General features: G+C 41.2%; 1 protein-coding gene and 1 long non-coding RNA gene across 3 annotated transcripts in view; one reads left to right on the top strand and one right to left on the bottom strand.

The window, feature by feature from the left end:
• The window catches only part of LRIG3 (leucine rich repeats and immunoglobulin like domains 3), a 40,189-nt gene extending 36,020 nt beyond the window's left edge, over positions 1-4,169 (bottom strand). For both annotated transcript variants that reach the window (XM_057425549.1, XM_057425550.1), the window contains exon 1: positions 3,746-4,169. In XM_057425549.1, coding sequence (XP_057281532.1) covers positions 3,746-3,936 — 191 coding nt within the window. In that variant the 5' untranslated portion in view covers positions 3,937-4,169. The remainder of the gene's footprint in view (positions 1-3,745) is intronic.
• A 382-nt stretch (positions 4,170-4,551) lies between these two features.
• LOC130608012 (uncharacterized) lies at positions 4,552-6,687 on the top strand. The gene is made up of 3 exons (XR_008974433.1): positions 4,552-4,694; positions 4,777-4,835; positions 6,442-6,687. It is a non-coding gene; the product is annotated as an uncharacterized LOC130608012 (long non-coding RNA).
• The last annotated feature ends 12,868 nt before the right edge of the window (positions 6,688-19,555 follow it).

The raw sequence follows: 19,555 nt of genomic DNA, 5'->3' as shown, positions 1-19,555 counted from the left end.
ACTGGCATGAGAAATTTCAGGGGGGGAACCCTTGTAAGTTACATATTTCAGTTTTTAAATCAGAGTAGTGAGAAGTGAACCAAGGGTTAAAATATTTGTCTTCTACTAATACTCTTAAGTGAAGCTTAAGCCTATAAAAGTTTCTGAAACTTATAAGCACTGGATCTGAGGCATTTTTTAAATACAAAAACTATCATCTCTGTTGCAAAGCTGCAAGTATATTTCAGTTCAGTGCATTTCTCAACAGATCTTAAAACAAGTATGAAGAAAAGGTTTGAAAATTAATCAGTATTTCTCCTTTAAAGAAATGGAACTGACAATGTTAAAACACTAAGATTATTACTATGCATTTTCCATTTCTGAATTTTCCTTGTCTGTTAAAAACCACATTACAAGTGGGGAGAAAATCTCCTCTGTGATTACTTTTGCTACTAGAATTTCAAAAGCCATGAAAGATGTAACAGTGAGTGAACTCAGAAACTTCAGAAACCAGATTTATATTAAGAAATTCTTTATAACAATAAAAAGTATATATACCTGTTCTTCACCCCAAACTTCTAATAAAAGTGATTGAGCATTTGAGTAGAATTGCCTCCACTTGAAAAAGCATGCCATAGTTTTTGAGGCCTTTTAAGAGCCTGTTTTATGAAAGAAATTATTTTCTATATTCCATTACATTTGTATGGCCATCTTTTGTAACCCACAAATCTCTGAATTAGAAAACTGAAAAGTATCACTGAACATCAATATCTGCATGATAAAAAATTTGAAAGGAAGGCCTAGTGTGTAAAGGGAAGAGTGTTTCTTCACACATTTTATAAATACAACTTTTAGACTCTAACTTAATTTACAACACTTAGTCACAATTATCATCTTCTTCCTTAGAGAACTCAGAAACCTGAGCCCCAAGTCAAATTTTAAAATGCAAATCCAGCAACAGCTTCTTAATCAGTCCCACAGGGGCCTATAGAGCTGCTAATTCAGCAGAAATCAGGAGAGCTGAAAAACAAAAAGCCAGGCTGTAGCTGTTTTAAGACACTGATCCAAAGTGACTCATAAATCAGCTTGCTATGTTCAAGTTTTAGTCTGGAAAATATTGAAAAACAGCTGTGAAAACCATACAGCCCTTTTTTCTGGCAATCCTGCTAGAAAACTAGAGGATTTATAAAATGTAAATACTAAAGATGTAATACAAACACAAGTGAAAACCATCTTTCAGACTTTCCCTCCTGCCCCACTGACAACTTCAGTATTCTTCAGTGAACTTCGAGAGGGGTATGGCAGTGCCACTGGGAGTTTGCACACACAGAGAGCACTGGCCAATGCTTCACACTCTTCCTCTCTTCATTCCTCCACCTCCGGCTCTGCTGCACCAGCTCTAACAAATCCATGTTCCTGCAATCTCAGGACACATATCCTGGAAGCAAAGGGAAATCTAACTCCAAACCTATTTGTACACAAAGCTATCACAAATATTTATCAGTTTTCAGCAGACTGTTGTCTTCCATACAAAAAAGATGGTCTTTTTGGCCAAAATGACAGTGAAGCTGGCAATTTTAGCCTGTTTACACCCATTCAGTGGAATCACTTCCGCACAAAGCAAAAGCCTCACACCTGCCACCAAAAGGAAGGGTATATAACTCAGCCCTCTGGCTCTTTTTTTTTTATTTCTCTCCTTAAAGTCATGCAGCCTTTCCACATTAGACACTCTCATTTTATTTCACTGGGGAAATCTGAACACAAAAGGCATGAAAGACTGAAACGGAGCTTCAAAAAAAGCAACTTCATCTGACCTGCTCTCCATCTGGGCAAGCAAACAGATGGGCAGAGGAAGGAGTAAAGCCTAACGCAGGCCTAGACCTTCTCAGGCACAAGAGCTCTCACTCTCTTCCTTGGGAGATTTCGCTTGCATATGTTGAGAACATGGTGTTTGTTTTCTAAAGAGGACTGGAAAGCCTGAAATTAAACTACTAGCCTTTGGCTATACCCGCTATGGCCTTCCATAGAAAACACAATAAACATATACCAATAAAATTCATATGCAGTCTTTTATAATTCGTAAGTGTACAGTTTGTTGCAACAGTAATCCAGGCTAGTCAAACTTTTTTCTTTCGCATATGTAAATGCATTATAATCTTCAGGATTGCGCAATCCCAGCTCTAAATTCTGGGGTAGCTGGAGGTTAACAGACAACCTTCCTTGTTCTCTTACTAAGAGGGGAAGGAAGAAAGAGGAGGGCACTTCTAAAGCATTTGACACAAACAAAAGAAATATTTACACAAAAGCGGCCAGACCACATGGTTTGGTGACACCTACAAAGATGTACTCCTGTGAGTTTAAGAGCTAGTGACACAGCTGCCCAATGAGTAATCACAGCAGGGCTTCTTACAACAGAGCAAAGCTTATTTATACAAGTGGAACTTATTTTCTCACACTTTTAAAGGAATGTGAACTTATATAAGGACAATTTACACTACCAAGGGAATTCTAATTAGAGAAGCCTTCCTTGTGCTAACAAAAAAGCCTGCAATGTGTTCTATTGTCTTTCAGTAACAGAAGTGGAAAAGACAAATCTGGATTACTGCTAATGCAAAACGCTTTTTAAAGCGACTCTTAAAATGGAAGTCCTGAGATTCAGCCCCCCTTTTTGTTTTTTTTTTTTGTTTAGCATGCTGTCACACCTGAATTTTAACTGAACAGCCCTAAAGTAAGCTAAGCTAAGAAACTAAGCTACAAAGCTTAGCTTTAGTATCAAAAAAGCCTTAGGGTTTGTCAGAATACTTATGCTAGCATACTAAAATAGCTCAAAGGAGCAGGAGGAATGAAATTTAATAGGAAGCAAAACCAGTTGTTGAACGTAAAGAAGAAGAAAATGAAGAAAATGTAAAAAAAAATTATTTCCCCTCACACTTTCCTATACCACTCCTGGAAACATTCAGCTCCCAGAGCCATTCCTATGTTCAGTTCCATATGGTGTCAATACAGCCATCCACATTTCATGAGTAAAGCAGCATGACCTCCAGACGAGGCAATTGAACAGAATTAGCCACAACTAATTGAAAGTCTTCCTGTTTACTTTAAAGTCCTTATCTCAATCTGCTTTGGAAATGTAATAGAAAATTAATACGGCTAATACAGAAGGTCTCTCAGTGACAAAAGATTAAAAACAAATGGGGAAAGTTCCTCAGATATTTTCAAGCTTTTAGAAAGCTCCCTTAACTTAGGTTTTGCCCATAAAAGTTTGTCATCGAAAAGTAAGTTTCTACAGACGGCATTTCAGCCCACGTTACTGGGGATTCGGCGAACCCATGCCACCGGACCCAGTGGGGGCAAGCCCCGCTCACAGAAAAGCCATTACAGACCAAACTATAGGCGAATCGAGGTGAAACCGCGCAAGTAAAACCGAGACCCAGTTCTCCCGGCACGCAAATCCATACTAACTTTGTGACTATTGCACGTTTTCCAACAAAGTCATCACAACTTTCTTCCTCCCCCTCCCAAAACACCGAGGGGCGCTCCCGGGCCCGTTCTCATTTCCACCACACCGGGGCCGCAATCCCGCTGACAGCTTAGCCGCCGGCTGCCGCCCCCCCGCGCACCTCGCTGCCGGCACCGCCACGAAACACGCGCTTCCCTCCCGAAAAGCCCGTCCGGACAGGACCGCAGCCCCCGGGAGCAGAAGATGGCGGACGGGCGCGGGCCGGCACCCCCAGCCCCCGGCGGTGCCCGCCGCCCCGGCACTCACAGTTGCACCGCCCCTCGCGGCAACCGCTCGGGCAGCCCTCTCAGCTCCAGGCGGCTGCAGGCGACGAGGTGACCGGTGCAGCGGCAGGGCGCGGGGCAGTGGGCGGCGGCGTGGTCCCCCAGTAGAAGCAGCAGCAGCAGCAGCAGCAGCAGGAGGAGAGCAGCGGACACCCCGCGGAGTCGGCGGGGCATGGCGGGCTCAGAGCCGCTGCCCGCGCTCCCGTCCCTGGGGTTCCCGCACTGACAGACCCGGGCGCGGCGAGACCTCCCGCCTCTCAGCGCGGGTGGCAGCTCCCGCTCATGCCCCAGAGCCACCGCCAAGGGGGGAAGGCGGTGGTAGAGGGGGTTGTAGGAGAAAAGGGAGACAGCGGCAGGGGGCCACAGCACCGCCGCCCGCCAGCCACTCCGCAAACTTTCCGCCGCCTCAGCCCGCCTCCGAGCGGTCGGGGGAGCCCCGAGCACGGCCGGGCCCGCCCCGCCCCGTCGCAGCCCCCTCCCCCTGCCATGTGACGGCCGCACCCCCCGATCGCCCCGCTGGGCCGGGGCCGGGGCTGCGGGTGTGGAGTGCCGGGTAGGGGTGCGGGTGGGCTGGGGTCGTCCCCGGCTGCTGCCAGGCCGCTGCAGCATCCCGGGCCCGCTGCCCGGCTCGGGCGGCAGCCGGCGGGTGGCCTCTCAGCACAGCGGGCGTGTGTGTGGGCCCTTGCTCCCTTCGCCGGCCTCACTAGGGGCGGGCAGAAGCACCGGGCTGCCGTGAGCATCGGGCACTGTGTGCCCTCGGTGTCACCCGCTGGGCGCGGGCCGAGCCACGAAGACAAGGGCATGGAGGCCCTACCCGTGCGGGATTCCCCTTCACCATCGCACTGGTTTAGCATGGACTGGGGCAATCCAGAAGCTGTTCTGGAGGCCCCAACGGCTTCCCAGCCAAGCCTGGGGTCACTGGCATGTAAAAGGTGAGGTGAGGTTAACTCCTGCCTTCTGGGTCCTACTCAGCTAGTCCAGACACCGTAATTAAGCCCATTATATTCCCCACAGGATCCCAGCTCCAGAGGTTCAGGGAAGTGGGCAGGGCGTACAGATTCCACATCTCTGAGGTAATCTGTGTAATTTAAGTAAATACCTATTGTTCAAGTTCCATATGTAAGCCCGGGCCTTGCGATGGATTCAATTACTGTAGGCTTCACACACCCCTAATATCCAGCAGCAGACATCAGACTGCGCACAGGCGCTGTGCTATCTCTCCCACCTCTATATGTTTCACCTGAAAGACTGTAGACATCTTAGGCGCTGGGAACCTGGAGCCTCAAAAGCCTGACAGCTCCGATACAAAGATTTGTAGGGCTGAAGCTTTGTCCCTGTTTTTATTGATCCCATGTGTATCTCAGGATGCAGCTGAAATTAAAGAAACAAAACTACATTTTAGTCAGGAATCATGAACTTGAAAGCCAAGCTGGCAAGCCCCAAGTGACTACAAACATTCATGTGCCACTGTCAACATAACTGTTTCAGATGCATAGGGTGTGTAGAGCTGTGTGGTGTTCACTGGTGCTCCTTAAGGAAATTGCTGTGGGAAAACAAGCAACTACTACAGGGACACGCATTTTTTTCTATACTTCAAGCAAGCAAAGAAACAAAATAACATGATAAAAAATAATTAGTGTATCCTTACAAGTTACTATCATTTATTTCTCATAAATTGAATACTGCTTTGGCATCACTGGCATGTCATAGTTGTTCAGTTTCTTTGCAGCTTCTGCCTTGCTTTCAAAAATGTTGACATTAGATGAACAGAGCCTGTGAAACACTCAGCTGTTCTAAACAGCCAATGGGGGAACGCTAGATTCTGATTTTCAATGTATCAGTTTCTGTTCCCATTCCCAAAGTATCTGTATCTGTTCCCATTGAAGTCAGTGAGAAAGCTTCCTTCTGTTTCTGAAGTGTCAGCATTTGTTCTAGCTGACCAGTGGTTTCACGCCATTATACTAAGATAGAGATCTTGAATGTGTTCTGTTCATTTAGTTAAAATATGTTATACTTGATACTTTTGCAAAGTAATCAAAAATTCAAGAGAAAGACCTTCATATTCATGTTGCTCAAGGGAATTATTGAGCACCTTACTAAAATTAAAATGGATTTAAAATAACTAAGCCTTGTACTACAGTTCCCAAGATGCACAGCAAAGAGCTTCTTATTTGGGAAAAATGAGCTTGACTTATCTTGAGTGTTGGCAAGGGCAGCAATTCACTAGTAAGTAGCAACAGAGTTGTTAAACCATCAGTTTTAATATCTGAAGGAGAGTAAAAATGGAAACAAAGCATTTTGAACTTATTTTATCATAGCAGTCAGTAATATACACAGTGCATATTTGAACTACGGAACAAGAGAGAATCTTAGAAAAGAAAGCAGAAAAAAGATGAAAATGTTGAAAAGGGCAAGAACTTCTGTTTCTGTAATTTTGAAAACCACTCATGCAGTCATGGAATACTGTGCCCTTTGTAAAAACTAATGCATGTTTTGTGCTAAGATATGAAGCTGTTTTAAGTTAAGCAAGGTAAATCAATTCAGAAAATTAATCCATCTTTGAAGCTTCTTTTCTCAAAATATTTAATAAAACATTTTAAAACTGATTGTGTTACGAATTCAAAAAATGCTTATGTGATGTACTTCAGAGCCCATGACAGAAAGTCTTTCTTCCCTCAGGGGGATTTGCTTTCTTCAGAAGTCTCAGGGACCAGTTCTGAACCTGATTCGAATACTGCAAGTGCTGGCAGCCCCAAAGCCCAGGGGTCTCTTCATCATTATGAGAGACCACCATGACTGTATGTAAGCAAATGCAAATGTCTCCTTCACAGGTGTGGCTGGATTATATCTGCCCTAAGTAAGCTTGCATCAAAACGAGAGGCTTCACTGTCCTCTACCCTGTTATCTCCACATGTAGCAAGGGATTTCTGATGACCCTTGTTTGGCATCAGCATTACTGTAAATGCATATTCAACAGGATTAAGGAACTGATTTTACTGAAACCCCACCAAAAATAATAAAACACACACCCACACACACATGTCTCCACCCTCCTCCCTTTAGTTCTGAGTAGGAATAAATTCCTTGTCCAGCTCTCCATGTAGCTGCACAAGGAAGAGGACTTGGTGGTTACACAAAGACAGGCCCTTTCTATGACAGCCTGAATATAGCTCAGCCTGAGGGGATAACAGTGAGGAGGGGGAAGCACTGCTGCAGAAAAAAAATTCTTTGTAAAACTAAAGCTCTCTCTTTGGGTAAAGAAATTAGTTTCCTCCACAAGCCTGCTGAGCATTTTCGTCTGAGTGAGTTGGGAGTGGAGGAAAGGAGGTTGTATAGTGATCTGTAGGCCCTTCATTGGGATGTTTTGGGTTGACTCTAATGGTGTCTTTTTCAGTTCCTGATTATTTTAAATTAGATAAACAGGGGTTTATAGATTCAAGTCCAAACATATGTTGTTTAAAATATGCATTCACTTCAGGCAAAAGACACACCCAGAAGCTGTCTAGGTATAATTTTTTTTACATATCATTAACACATTGAAATCGGGCACTGCTTTCAAGTAACCTACCTCCAGAAAAGGTCACCTTTGAATCAGGCTGGTTTTAACAGATTATTACAAGTAATTTACCTATTGCTAAATTAAGCAAAACCAATTTAAGATACTGTGCATTTTCTGTTCTGAGTTAAAATTACATTAGTAACTTCAGCTGTTTAATCTAAATTCAGTTCTTTTAATCAGTTTCAAAGGAGTTTCAAGATACTAGAGACAACTACATATAGTTGTATGCAGTTGTGTATAGTTAAACCTGCAGGATTTATGTCAGAATGTCAAAAGGAGTGAACATTTATATCTGCTAAATGTTTACGTTCATTAAGGCCATCCCGGGAATTAAGAGTCTCCCCATGTTCTTCTCCTGGATCACCAGGTAATCCAAATCTGTGTCTAGTATTTGTTTCAGATTTTCTACTTTTCATGGGTAAATAAAGTGATTTAGGTAGTGTTCAGCAGCAAAAAGCAGAAGCAAAGGAGAACAACATTTCTTATACTCTAACACATCTCAGTTCTGATGGAGTGAGATAGATATCAATCACGCATCTATCCACTTTCCTATCAGGAAATGCCCCTGTAGGAGTATTAGCAGAATTAATGTCCTGTCTATTCCTGAATTTTCCCAGTTCTATTTTATTTCTAGTCAAAGAAGATGTTTAGGACTATCTGGGAGAAGGAAATGAAGAGTTCATCATCTCAAGATCATCACTCCCTATTGCAGGTTCCTCAGTTTAATCTGTTAAAAATAGTAATAAAAAAATAATCTTAAACCTAACAAAACTTTTCCTAAAGCCATGACTAGAGAGAGAGAGAGAGAGAGAGAGATGAACCAGTGAGACCCATCCTGCTTAAAAAACAGAAGTGGGGTAGGACATGCTTTTTGTGAAGGCTGCTTGCATACATGAAATAGCTTGCAATAGGCAATAGAAGGTTTTGCCTCAGATGCTTGTCTGGAAGTTACTAGACAGTTACACAAAAACTCCCTACTGGATGCAGAAGACCCTTTTGGCTTATTCATTTTCTGTGTGTAAACAAGAACCTCATCCAATATAATGGAATATATTTCATGGAAATTATTCTGAACTACTCTAAAGAGGTTTCCTACCCTCCTTTTCTTCTGCCCATTGGTTATAGCAATTGATACTACTTTTAATTTATAATAGCACCAAGACTTCATGGCCATTTATTTCAATTTCTATGATTAACCACTGCAATTTCACTTGCATTTGAGGAAAACAATAAAATGTTCTTAAATAATTTCCTAGTAACTGTGAATCTCCTGCTAGTGTTTTGTAAGTCCATGATGAATATCCCAAGGTGCATACCGAAATTTATTTTTGGTAGCAATTATACGTGACTTTGTGTGATCCAACACTGAAGCTATGAAAACCAAATTAGGCATAATTTGAATGCACTGATTACAACCAGTAAAACTATACGAACTCTTTCTGAAAACTTTGCCTAGGGCAGAAAATGTTCAGCTTTTATAGAATTCATCCAAACAGTGAGTGTTTGCCTACATTACAAATAAACTTAAACATCCTAAGGCAATCCACATTAGTGACATTGTTAACGTCTTCAAGTCATGTCCTGTATGGGGCTAAGTGGGAAGTGAAGTGCATGATTGGAAAGACAATTAAACAATCAACATCTACAATGATGTAACTTCAAAGAGGGAAAAAGAAGAGTTAGTTTTAGGTCATTAAGGAACACTCGAGTTGAAATGTTGTCAATTTGAATAAAAATAAGTAGATGTAATTTCAGGATGGTGCTACTGTAATAAAACACCTGCCATGTCTGCTCTACTTGTTTTAGTTTGTTGGGTTTTTTAAAATAATATTTTAAAACGTTTTGTGGTAAGAAAGATCAAGAAGTGGCCAAAAAGGGAATATGAAAGAAATGCCCTGTCTAGGTGGCTGTCTCAAACAATAATGTCCTCAGCTTTTCCCTCTTCCCCTTCCTTGGCATGGGGAGGTTACTGCACCTGAAGCATGAACACGTGTTCCCTTCTGCAAGGAGGATGGAAATTTCTGCCAGAGGAGAGGTGTGGGTGCTTGAAGGCTGTACCTACTTAAATCATCACATGCAATTTTGGTAAGATTTTTTGTTAGTGTTTTGCAGCCCCCAATGTTAAGTATTCACCACATTTACGTGTGTAACTCTCACTGAAGTCAACAGCTTAAGGAATCTCACACGGAGAAATGAATGGGAGTTAGGGCCTAAATCTCTGAAGAATTTAGGTCTGATTGTCTGTTCCAGGGAGGGGTAGTGGGTAACAAGCTGCAGCTGGGACTCATCTTGTGTAATTTTAGCAATTTGGGAGTTTGGTATCTATTCTAAAGCAGTTGGCTCAGCTTCTTTTGTAGTCAGTGGAGAAAGACACATCCAGAGAGTGATTACTACCTTTCTAAAATAAGCAATCAAGCCATTTGGAATGAATCAGCCTCTGGAGGCTTTTCTTCTTTGCTGACTAGAAGGACCCTTATGACTGGTTTAGATAGACCCAGGATTTTTAGATTATTCTCGCTCTGTGCCTTCAAACATACACTTTAAATAACTAAACAGACTAATATGCAAGCGTATTTCTCAAACTTCTTCTGTAATAAGTACCTTAAATGTTACAACAGTAATAAGCAAAACTAATCACAAATACGAATTGTTGTATTTTTTAATTTTATTATACCCCTGTAGTAGTTTGCTTTCTTGTCTGCTGATGGAAGAAGTTGTATTAAGGATTTATTAACAGATTAAATCTTATAAGATTTAGTGAAACAAAGGGGAAGTACTGTGCTTACGTGAAGCATCATATACAAACAAATACAAAATGAGAAGCCTGTGGAAAATGATCTAGTAGTACACCGGAAGCTAAATAAGTATGTGTCAACAATGTGTCAACAATGTAACTGATGGGTTACATCAGTTGAAGTTTTCTATGTGAGAGAAATTAAAAAATGTTAAATTGAGGGCTGAGATGAAGGACTGTACCCTATTGGGGGGGGGGGGGGGCAGACGTAAAAGATGAGGAGTGGAGTGGAGAGGGCTACAGAAAGCTGGCAGCATGCTCAGGAGGACACAATTTACAGCTCTCACAAAATGAATACCTAGTGTCGCAGCACAGCTCTTGAGATTTTGCACAGAGCTATCGCGTTGCTATCATTGGGGAACCAGTGAGTGATAGCAGACTGCAGTGTCGTCTGAACTTGCTCCCCCTGTTTTGCGGTCTGCTGCTTGTTGCTTTCCCAATTATTATATAAAACAATATAAGCAAGCACTGTCCCAGTAAGAAGTTGGCCAAACACACATTGCACCACTTCCACAGCTGCTCAAGTGGTTTCTTGCAACAGCCGTATTTGCCAATAAAGTCTGACTTTTCTGAGCTGGAGCATCAAAGAGCAGTCTGGATCAGAGGGCAGCAAAACCAGCCTGCTGATCTGGATGGTGCCAGCTAGAGCCCAGCAGGAGATGCAGCAGTCACCAGCACTGTGTACCAGCTGGCCAGATTGGTGAGCAATGATCTGCAGCACGCTCTTTGTATTGATCTTGTTAATATGGAATTGGGAAAAGCTGCAAAAGATACTGCTATGAATCCTCAACGCTTTTGCAATCTTATACAAGCAAAACTTTCTATGGCCTCTTTTACATCCCTCATATTCAGGCAACATGGTCTGGGGACCCTCTGAAATGCAGATGTCACCTTCCAAATAGCCCTGTTAGCTGCCAGCTAACACTAGGAGACTGATGTTTGTCCTTTTCCTAAAAGCCATGGCACCTTTTTGGGCCCTCAGTGACTTTGTCAACTGGGATTTCTGCTTAGGGTAAAGCTAATAGAACCATCAGCACACATTTCCATGAATGCTGTCTGTAGTTTTTCCTTTGTTGTTTTCCCTCACAGTGTTGCAGCCTACTCATCTTTCTTATTCATTGCTCCCTTTCACTGGCCTCTCTACACCCTAAGATCTATCAAAGGAAATACTTAGCAGTGCAGAGAATTGCACGTGTTGAATCTTGAAATACTTTCCTGGTTGTGTGCTGTCATCTCTGAACAAGAAACATCTGCGTCAGGGGTTCGTCTTGCAATTGTGTTCTTTAGTGCTGTGGTAACTTATGGAGAGGAAATAAATAGGATAAAAGGGTGTGATGCTTTAGCATTGCTACAAGGCAAATAGCTCCGTGTACAGTTCTGTTTGGACTCTACTGGCCTTAGCAGTAGAAAAAGCAACCTTCTAAGAGATGCCAACAACAGTGTCAGCATCTTACCTCATCCTAGGTGAATAAGAAGACATAGTGCTGCAATGAAGGTTATTAGGTGCCTTGGCAGTGTCAAAATCAAAGCAGTACTACCACATACGTGATCAGGCTGGGCACAGGTCCGGCAGCAGTGATTAAGAAACCATAGCTTTCACTGAATTGCAGGCACTTGATAAATGAATTATCCTTTGAATGATTTATAATCAGAAAAATCTCCATAAGGTTGGCTAAGCTGCTTATGAATTTCACAATATTGTGAAAAGGAAAAAAAGAAGCTAGAAACTAAAGTAAACAGGAAGAAGTTTGCTGGTCATTTTAAACTCTGGGAAAATGACATCTTCTTTTAATCATAGTGAAAAAAGACCCCACGCGACTAATACACCACGTTATTCACATTAATATTTTAAATTCTGATTTTTTGTTAGAAAAAACCCTGTCTGTTAAACACAAAGTTTCTTTTGCAGAATTTTGATAAAATCATACACACACTTACCAAGTACCACATGTGAGTAATATATCAGTTATCCCACTGATGTCACTAAGATGGAATTAAAAGTGCTGAAATTTTCAGTGATGGATATTTCACCACAGCTGTGAGCAATGTGTTCCTCAGAGATTCTAATTCTGCTAGGGCAATGCTAAACCCTTGGACTTGCATCTTATTAGTAAGAGAATACAACTTTAAAATACTATCACAAGAGATCTAGCCAAGAAACTTAGCCTTGTGTATATTTCAGTTCATACATAAATTAATCTCTTACATTATAAATAAATGTGCTTTTTACACATATATATGGCTGCATGTCAGAAAAAAAACCCACCAACACAAAGTCTGTTAAAATAAAATCAACAAGGAGAGGGCATTCAGAGTTAAAGCTAAAATCGTAATCTCTTACATGGCTTTTGAATGTATACCATTGTATGAAAAATGGCAACAGTTATATATTAAGTTGTAGGACTTTTGTTAATTAAGTATAGCTGCCTGACTTCTTTTGCGTTTTCTCTTAAACTTACTCTAATGCTTTTCAATCTTTAATTCTCTAATATGTTGCCTTAAACAGATGTTTCTAGAGTAAGTATATATTGAATTATACGTTAGAGCAGCTCACACAAATTAGTAATTCTACCAAAGAGGTTACTACTGACTACTTTGCAAATGCAAACAGCCTTCTGGTGTTGTCATCATTACTTACAGGGTATTACAGGCATACACTGATCTCCAGAGCTGTAATGGACTGTTGTAAAAACCCTTCATTCAGAAGAGCACTTGAGCGTGTATTCAAGAGGAACATTTGGACACAGAACAGACAGTTTGGTGGGGTTGACGGTGAGAAACCCTCCTGGCCAGGACCCCTTCTTGAACTGGGATCTGAGTGTGCAGACTTCGGGCAAAGCAGACCTGATGGGGAAGTCATTATAACTGCAAGTGTTCTGTAAGCACGAGTAGCCCCAAGCTAACATGTAAGCATGAGTGGCCCAAAACTGTCTCTAGCACTACTTCTGAAAATTGAACGGCCCTGAGTAGCCTCTAGCCTGTGGCCTGAGCACCTTTCTATACCCATGGACTTCTTTTCAAGTGGGGAGGATGGAGTGCAGTGAAAACAGAGTATCCCGGTGAATACCATATTCACAAGCAGCAGTGGCTTCAGATTTTCCCATCCAGTGCTCTGCCTGCTCAGACCTGCCCCTACCACCTTTTCCACAGTGTGAGCACAGCTGCTTGTGGTGCCTTACAGGAAGCCAGATCATGATTTTTTTTGTTGGAGTTATTTTTAACTTGGCTATGTTCATTTGTCTGGTTTGCCATTTGGCCCCACAGGCAATTCCATAATATGAACCAGGGAACAAGTGGCAAGGTGTTAGGGGTCCTCAATGCACCTTAAGCTGTTTTTACCACTCAAAACAACATATCACATAAATCATGGCCTGAAGAATCTCATTTAATGTGGTGGTAAATCCAGTTTTTGGGCACTGAGTCTGAGATTAGAAATATCACAGTCCCTTGAACTTAAAAAACCTCACTCTGCCTCTTCAAATGAATTCAATATTTTTTCCATAGTTATCTTCATCCTCGAAACTCTCATGGCACAAATTGTCTCCCACAACTGTTTTAACTTTATGCTGGATTAGAATGGATCTATCTGTAGCTCAAACAAAGCTAGTTTAAGATCCTAAAGATAGCATTAAACAGCATATTGTCCAGTTTATCAGAATGCAGTTGTGTATTCATGCCTGATCTGGCTCCAATTTGCACTTCCATTTACTCCAGTAATGCACAGCTCTGGTATTAAAGATCATGGAACTTGCACGACAAGAAAAACAAGCTCATTTTCATAGGCCTGACAAACATCCATATTCCCAGTAAAAAATGTATAGGGGCTCAAAAATCGAAAAATAGTTGAATGCAAACCAGACAGCATGCATCAGTGCTTGTATTTTTAAGCGCTTCTTCCATTTTTAGTGCTGTAGAAGCTTGTCTAAAGCCACAAAGTTTGCATGTATGCTACACTTCTTTAATGAACTCTTTTTTTTTTTTATTCTGGTTTCTTGATTTGAATTGTGTGCAGTTACTTCTCAGGCCCCATTTTTATATTGTACATGTAAATTCATATATACACACACATATATACATCTAGACATAAATATACTTTATACACACATGATATTTAACTTCATGTCCTGCAATGCGTTTTGGTCAGGAGGAGTACAGGAGGTTGCAAGCACAGCTAGTGCAGCTTTCAGCTGAGACAGACTACAGCAGCCTCAGGCTCAGCAGTCTGGCAGGAAAAGCTGCAAATCCTGCTGCTCCCCACAGGTTTCTGTGACTTGCAGTGCTGATAGAAACATCCTCTCTGCCGAGGCGTTAGAAGTTCCCAGATGAGGAACCTTTCCTTTTGCGCTTTCAAACTCACCAAATTGTTATACAACTGCAATTTTGAGTCTCTTTGATGCTAAACTTGGAGTATGTGTTACTGCCACACATACAGTAAATAAACATCAAGTAAGGGGGCTAGCACTGAAGCTAGTGAGTGTTTTATTGCATGGCTTTAAAGAGGCTGGCATTTCTCTCCATGAAAGAAAAGGATGGGCATTTCTTCCCATCAGAAAAGTGCTGTTCTCCAAGGGGGCTGGAACTAGATGATCTTTAAGGTGCCTTCCAACCCAAACCATTCGATAAGTCTATGGTTAATAGTACAGTGCCGTCTTGTAGTGTCTAACAGTGACCTTAAACACAGTCCTACAGCTGCCCTGGATTTGGTGAATTATTCTGGAAGTGTATTTGGTCCATTCCAGGAAATGAATTAAAGCACTCAGAACACCACATCATGGAATTTAATTTATTTGGGATTTTTAAATTAATCTGTTGTAGATCAGATTTTCAGATGGAAATTTTAGGAAAGACCAATGAAGGGTCTAGAGAGACATTGGAGAAAAATGTCCAGCAGGATGTCAAGGCTCATATTCCTTATTTTCATTTATGGTCTCAAAGAATGTGAAAAAAGTGGTTTATGTATATTGATAATTGGTAAAGACTACAAGCGCAATGGAAGACAACAAATAATAAATGCAGCATGGAGATACTAGAAATAAAGACGAGAGATAATTTAGGCTTCTGTTCCAGAAACGGTTATACACACGCTTATTTTTGGAGTGTGAGTGGCCTTTTAATTCCAGCAGACTACTGCCATGTCTGAAGTCACACAAAGACATGAGAGCAGTGTTTTCTGAAGGGCATTAATCGTAGAAAAAAGTGAAAATATATATAGTGAACCGCACTCTGAATTAGATTGCAATGAAGGAGAATACTTAGAGGGCAATAAAATTATCAGAAAAGTAGGTGTACAAGTGAAAGATCAGGGGAGTACACTTCAGAGCAGCACAGACAAAAGACTCAATCCTGTTTCACCCAACGGGACATCTGACATTTTCCTTTCATTAAATTCGCATAAAGACGTGGGTGTAACAAGCCACTTCAAAGTTAAGAAGCCTTTGCAAATGATTATGTTTACCTGCAAGAAAGAGGCAGAGTATTTCTATGTTACGCTGAATAATAATTATAACTGGGCTTTTTAAAAGCTATTTATCTGGTATTTATTTGCTTTTTGAGGTTGCCTGCGACTGAGAGACCGTAAGAAGCTTTCAGGAGCCATTTTCCATGCATAATGCTAATTAGAGCTCGAAAAAGCAGGCCTATTAGCACTTACTTTCCCAAAGTGCAAGGCAATTTGAAATGCTGAATGCCCTTAGTAACTTGTAGTTCAGGAGCATTATGGCATAAGCAGGGGGGTACGAGGATCCGAGCGCCAGTACAAACCGGCTGTCGCGATCTCGGTGGATGTCGTGGGGGGCGACAGGCTCCCAGCTGCGCTCCCGGGGATGTCCATTGGATGTCTGTTGCCTGCTCCTGGGAGAATGAGAAAACCCTTAAATAAAGTGTTCAGCCAGACACTATATGTAGACAGTAAACGTGTTACAAAGCACTTTTTCCTCTCTGAAAATATATATACTTGTACAGTTAAACACACTTCAGGTATTAATCACTTTTGATTTTTCAGATTCCATCATTATATACCAGCAAGTAAAGCCATTCCCTTCACTTGGAAAGGCTCAAGGATCTTCACTATTTAAAAACTGATTAATCAGCATATTAAAGGACACTAATCCTTCTAGAAAGCCCCCTGGTAACGCCTTTTTGGAACCATCTTTGGCAGCTTCAGGTCTGTTTATTCCGCTGAGCTCGGTACACCAGAAAGCTTTTGGTATGGAGAAAGGTTTGCACCTTTTCGAGTTAGCTGAAAGAGGTAATAAAGATGTGTTTCAACATCTTGAGGTCTCAAGATGTTTATTGCCTAAGAAAGAAAAAAGAATCTTTTAACACTTCAGACGTTATTTCAATTTTAAATTAATTTAGGATGACTACAAATACTGAAAGGAAATAGAATGAGGAAATTAGACACATGAGAATTGTGAAGTCAGTGGGGTGATTGTCATTGTTAGGACTTACTAAAAACTGTAAACTCGGAAAAAATATTTTCTTCTTAAAGAATAGAGCAAAATGGAATAAAACCAACTGCATTTTCATACTGAAGGGAGCATGATGAAACCGTTTGCACTTGAAGACTGCAAGGGCTTGACCATGGTAGATTTAAAGGGAACCTCTAATAAGAGTTATTGAGGGAAGAGATTATTATGAAACGCAGTCCTCTCTCTGGTTGTGCTGATTGAAAATTACCAAGGAATGTGTTAATCAAATGTTCTACTTTTCACCATCAGTAAAAGGGGGAGAGCCTTGTTTAGGGGAACAAGGTTTTGCATTTAACTAATGAGAAAAGAGCGCACAAACTTTTGGTAATAGAATCTTTTATGCAAAAAAAAAACCCTACCAATTGAAATGCAACGCGTACCAGTAAGGAACAGTTCAAAGTAGTTTATTTCCTTGTTTCATGACCAAATCTCCTATTGATCAGACAGGGGGTGATGCCTGGGAAACAAATGGAAAACGATCATAAACCCCTGAGCCTGGAGGATGAACTGTGAATAGGAAGATGCCCATTTGCTTCACACAGGTTTTGTGAATGCTCAGGCTTTTGAAAGGATGGAACTCATGACAGGACTAAGGCCCACATGCTTTAGACCCAGTGATTTCATAGGAAACTTGCTTTCTTACTAAAATAAGTAAGAAAAGTAGCTTCCTTTGATGTTTCTGAGTTGAAATTCAGCAACTGAAGCACTAGGACATATTTATTTTTCAAACTAAACAAGATCCATTCCCTCTTGCCTGCAGAATAAATGTGGTAATTTTCAAGCCAGGACAAGTCAAAGCTGTAAAATAGCTTTAAAAGGGCTTTGTAATGGATGCAAACCTAATTACAAATAGTCTATTGCCCTCCAAAATAAACACATAATAAAATAATAAGTAATAAATATGTAGTAATTACCTCATACCTGTGTATAATAAATCAGGTATTTCAGAGCAGTGACTGATGGCGCTCCCTTGGAATCACGTAGCCTGTGGAGGTGTAAGTTCATTTCTAGAATAATTTTGTCAAATTTCAATAACAATAGAAGGTTGTGCTTTGTTCCTGTTTAGACACAGGTAGGTATTTTGTGATTCTTTGGTTCATGTGAATAAGGAAAGTCTTAGAGCCTGTTCTTCCCTGTGCCCTGTGTAGCCCCTGCAGCAGGGCCACGCAAGCTGGCTGCCACATGCAGAGACCCCCAGCAGCTGTGGGCTGCAGCTAGGTAGAATGGAAGTGAAGTTACATGTGCCTCAGGCTTTGAAGCAGGCATTAACTCTTCCTTGTATTTCCAAGTGGAAATATGAAGGTTCTGCAGGGGAAGCTAGCTCCTGTGGCTAGCAGATGGGCTCCCTCTCCTTCTGGTTTCTGTCTAAAACTGTGTTATTCAGAGGCTGAAGCTTTCACAGAATGAAGAGACAAAGTTGTGAAAAAAACTATAGATAGGCAGATTCAGTAGGTCTCTTACATTAGCAGAAAAGACTGTCATAGCCTCAGGCAAAACAGATGTTACAAGTTGATAAAAATTGGATGTACAAAAAAGTAAAATCTATATTTGCAAAAGAATTCTGAGAGGGAACTCCTGATCTCCTCCTCCCTCCCTCTCCCCAAAAAGTAAACCAAAGCATTTCTTAAAACGTGCACAAACTTAAAAGCCACATATAGAATGAAGTCACTCTCAGAAAAAAAAACGCAAAGAAAATTTATCTCTGCTTTAACATAAGCAAGGGTACTGTACCACATACATTTTCTTGATTAGGAACCTGGTAAATTCAGCTTACACTCAGTCACAGGAGAATGGCCTCAGAACCGAGTTCTAGCATATAGGTCAAAACTCAGTTTCCAGCTCTGCCATTGGCTTCGAATACACCTTTGAATAAGTGACTTAAGCCAACAGAAGGAGTCAGGTACCATAAATTAAAATGAAGTTCCTAGTCCCAAGACAACTGTTATAAAAATCCTGCGTAGGTTTTGATTGCTGGAGTTCCGTAGTGCACAATGCATGGAGCAGCATGCTGAGAACAGTAACTTATTCTGCAACCAGTTAGTTCATCAAGCAAATATTCAGAGTTTCTCAATATAGGCACTTGTAGACAAACATCTGCAGCCAACATTTGATAAAATTCTGGTGACTTTCTCAACCATTTCCCTGTATCTCTGTCATCACTCCCTTCATTGATTTCCTCATTTGGTTGCTGTAAATCTGCTTCAATATAATGTAAATCATATATATAAGTATAACTGTTACCTAATGTTTTAACAAGGGATGCTCTCACGCTATTTGTTTTCACCTCTGGATGAAGAAGGAAAAGTGCTAGCTTCCTCCAGCATGACCATCACAACTTTCTTGAGAAGTCAATGGACAGACCCAGAGAAAATCACTAATGCAGAATATGAAGTCCGGATTGGAGGTGTTTCCCAGGTGCTGTTTTTGGAGAATGCACATCTTAATACTGATTCTTTTCCACAGACGTATAAACAGTTCTCATTGCATACTGTTTATAACGTATTCCCACTGAGTTAGTATGAGCTCAGCATATACTCATTGAACAGTTTTGCCATAAGAGAACCTCTCTCCGCAGCTTAAGAACTAATGAACACTTCCAGGCTGTATCCCTCCGTTTGAGTTGTACATACAAGTTCCTTTAGCAACTATTTTGTGTTCTCTGTTTCTTGACTTGCTGTGGCCAGATATTGTTGGTGTGCAGATGTTCTAGGAAGCCAGCCTTTCTTTTCATGCCATCATGGTTTTTCTAGTCTTCTCTATGTGTTTGAGTTCTATTTAATGTAGCCTCCAGCTTGACCCTGATGTTTTTTGCTATAATCTGATGTTGTCTGCAAGTCCCCAGAAAAATTGGGAGCATTGGCTGGCACTGATCATTGAGATTATTGTTACATTCAGATCCTGGCCTTGGCCTAACTACGTATGAGAAGACCTATCACTGATAACTCTTCATTGCTGACCTTGCTACTGCAG

Source organism: Pezoporus wallicus, unplaced genomic scaffold, assembly GCF_028554395.1.
Source record: "Pezoporus wallicus isolate ANWC-B61680 ecotype Strahan unplaced genomic scaffold, APGP_CSIRO_Pwel_v1 contig_4722, whole genome shotgun sequence".
Classification (NCBI taxonomy): Eukaryota; Metazoa; Chordata; class Aves; order Psittaciformes; family Psittacidae; genus Pezoporus; species Pezoporus wallicus.
Note: the sequence above shows the minus strand (reverse complement) of the source record. Positions and strands in the feature narration are given on the sequence as shown.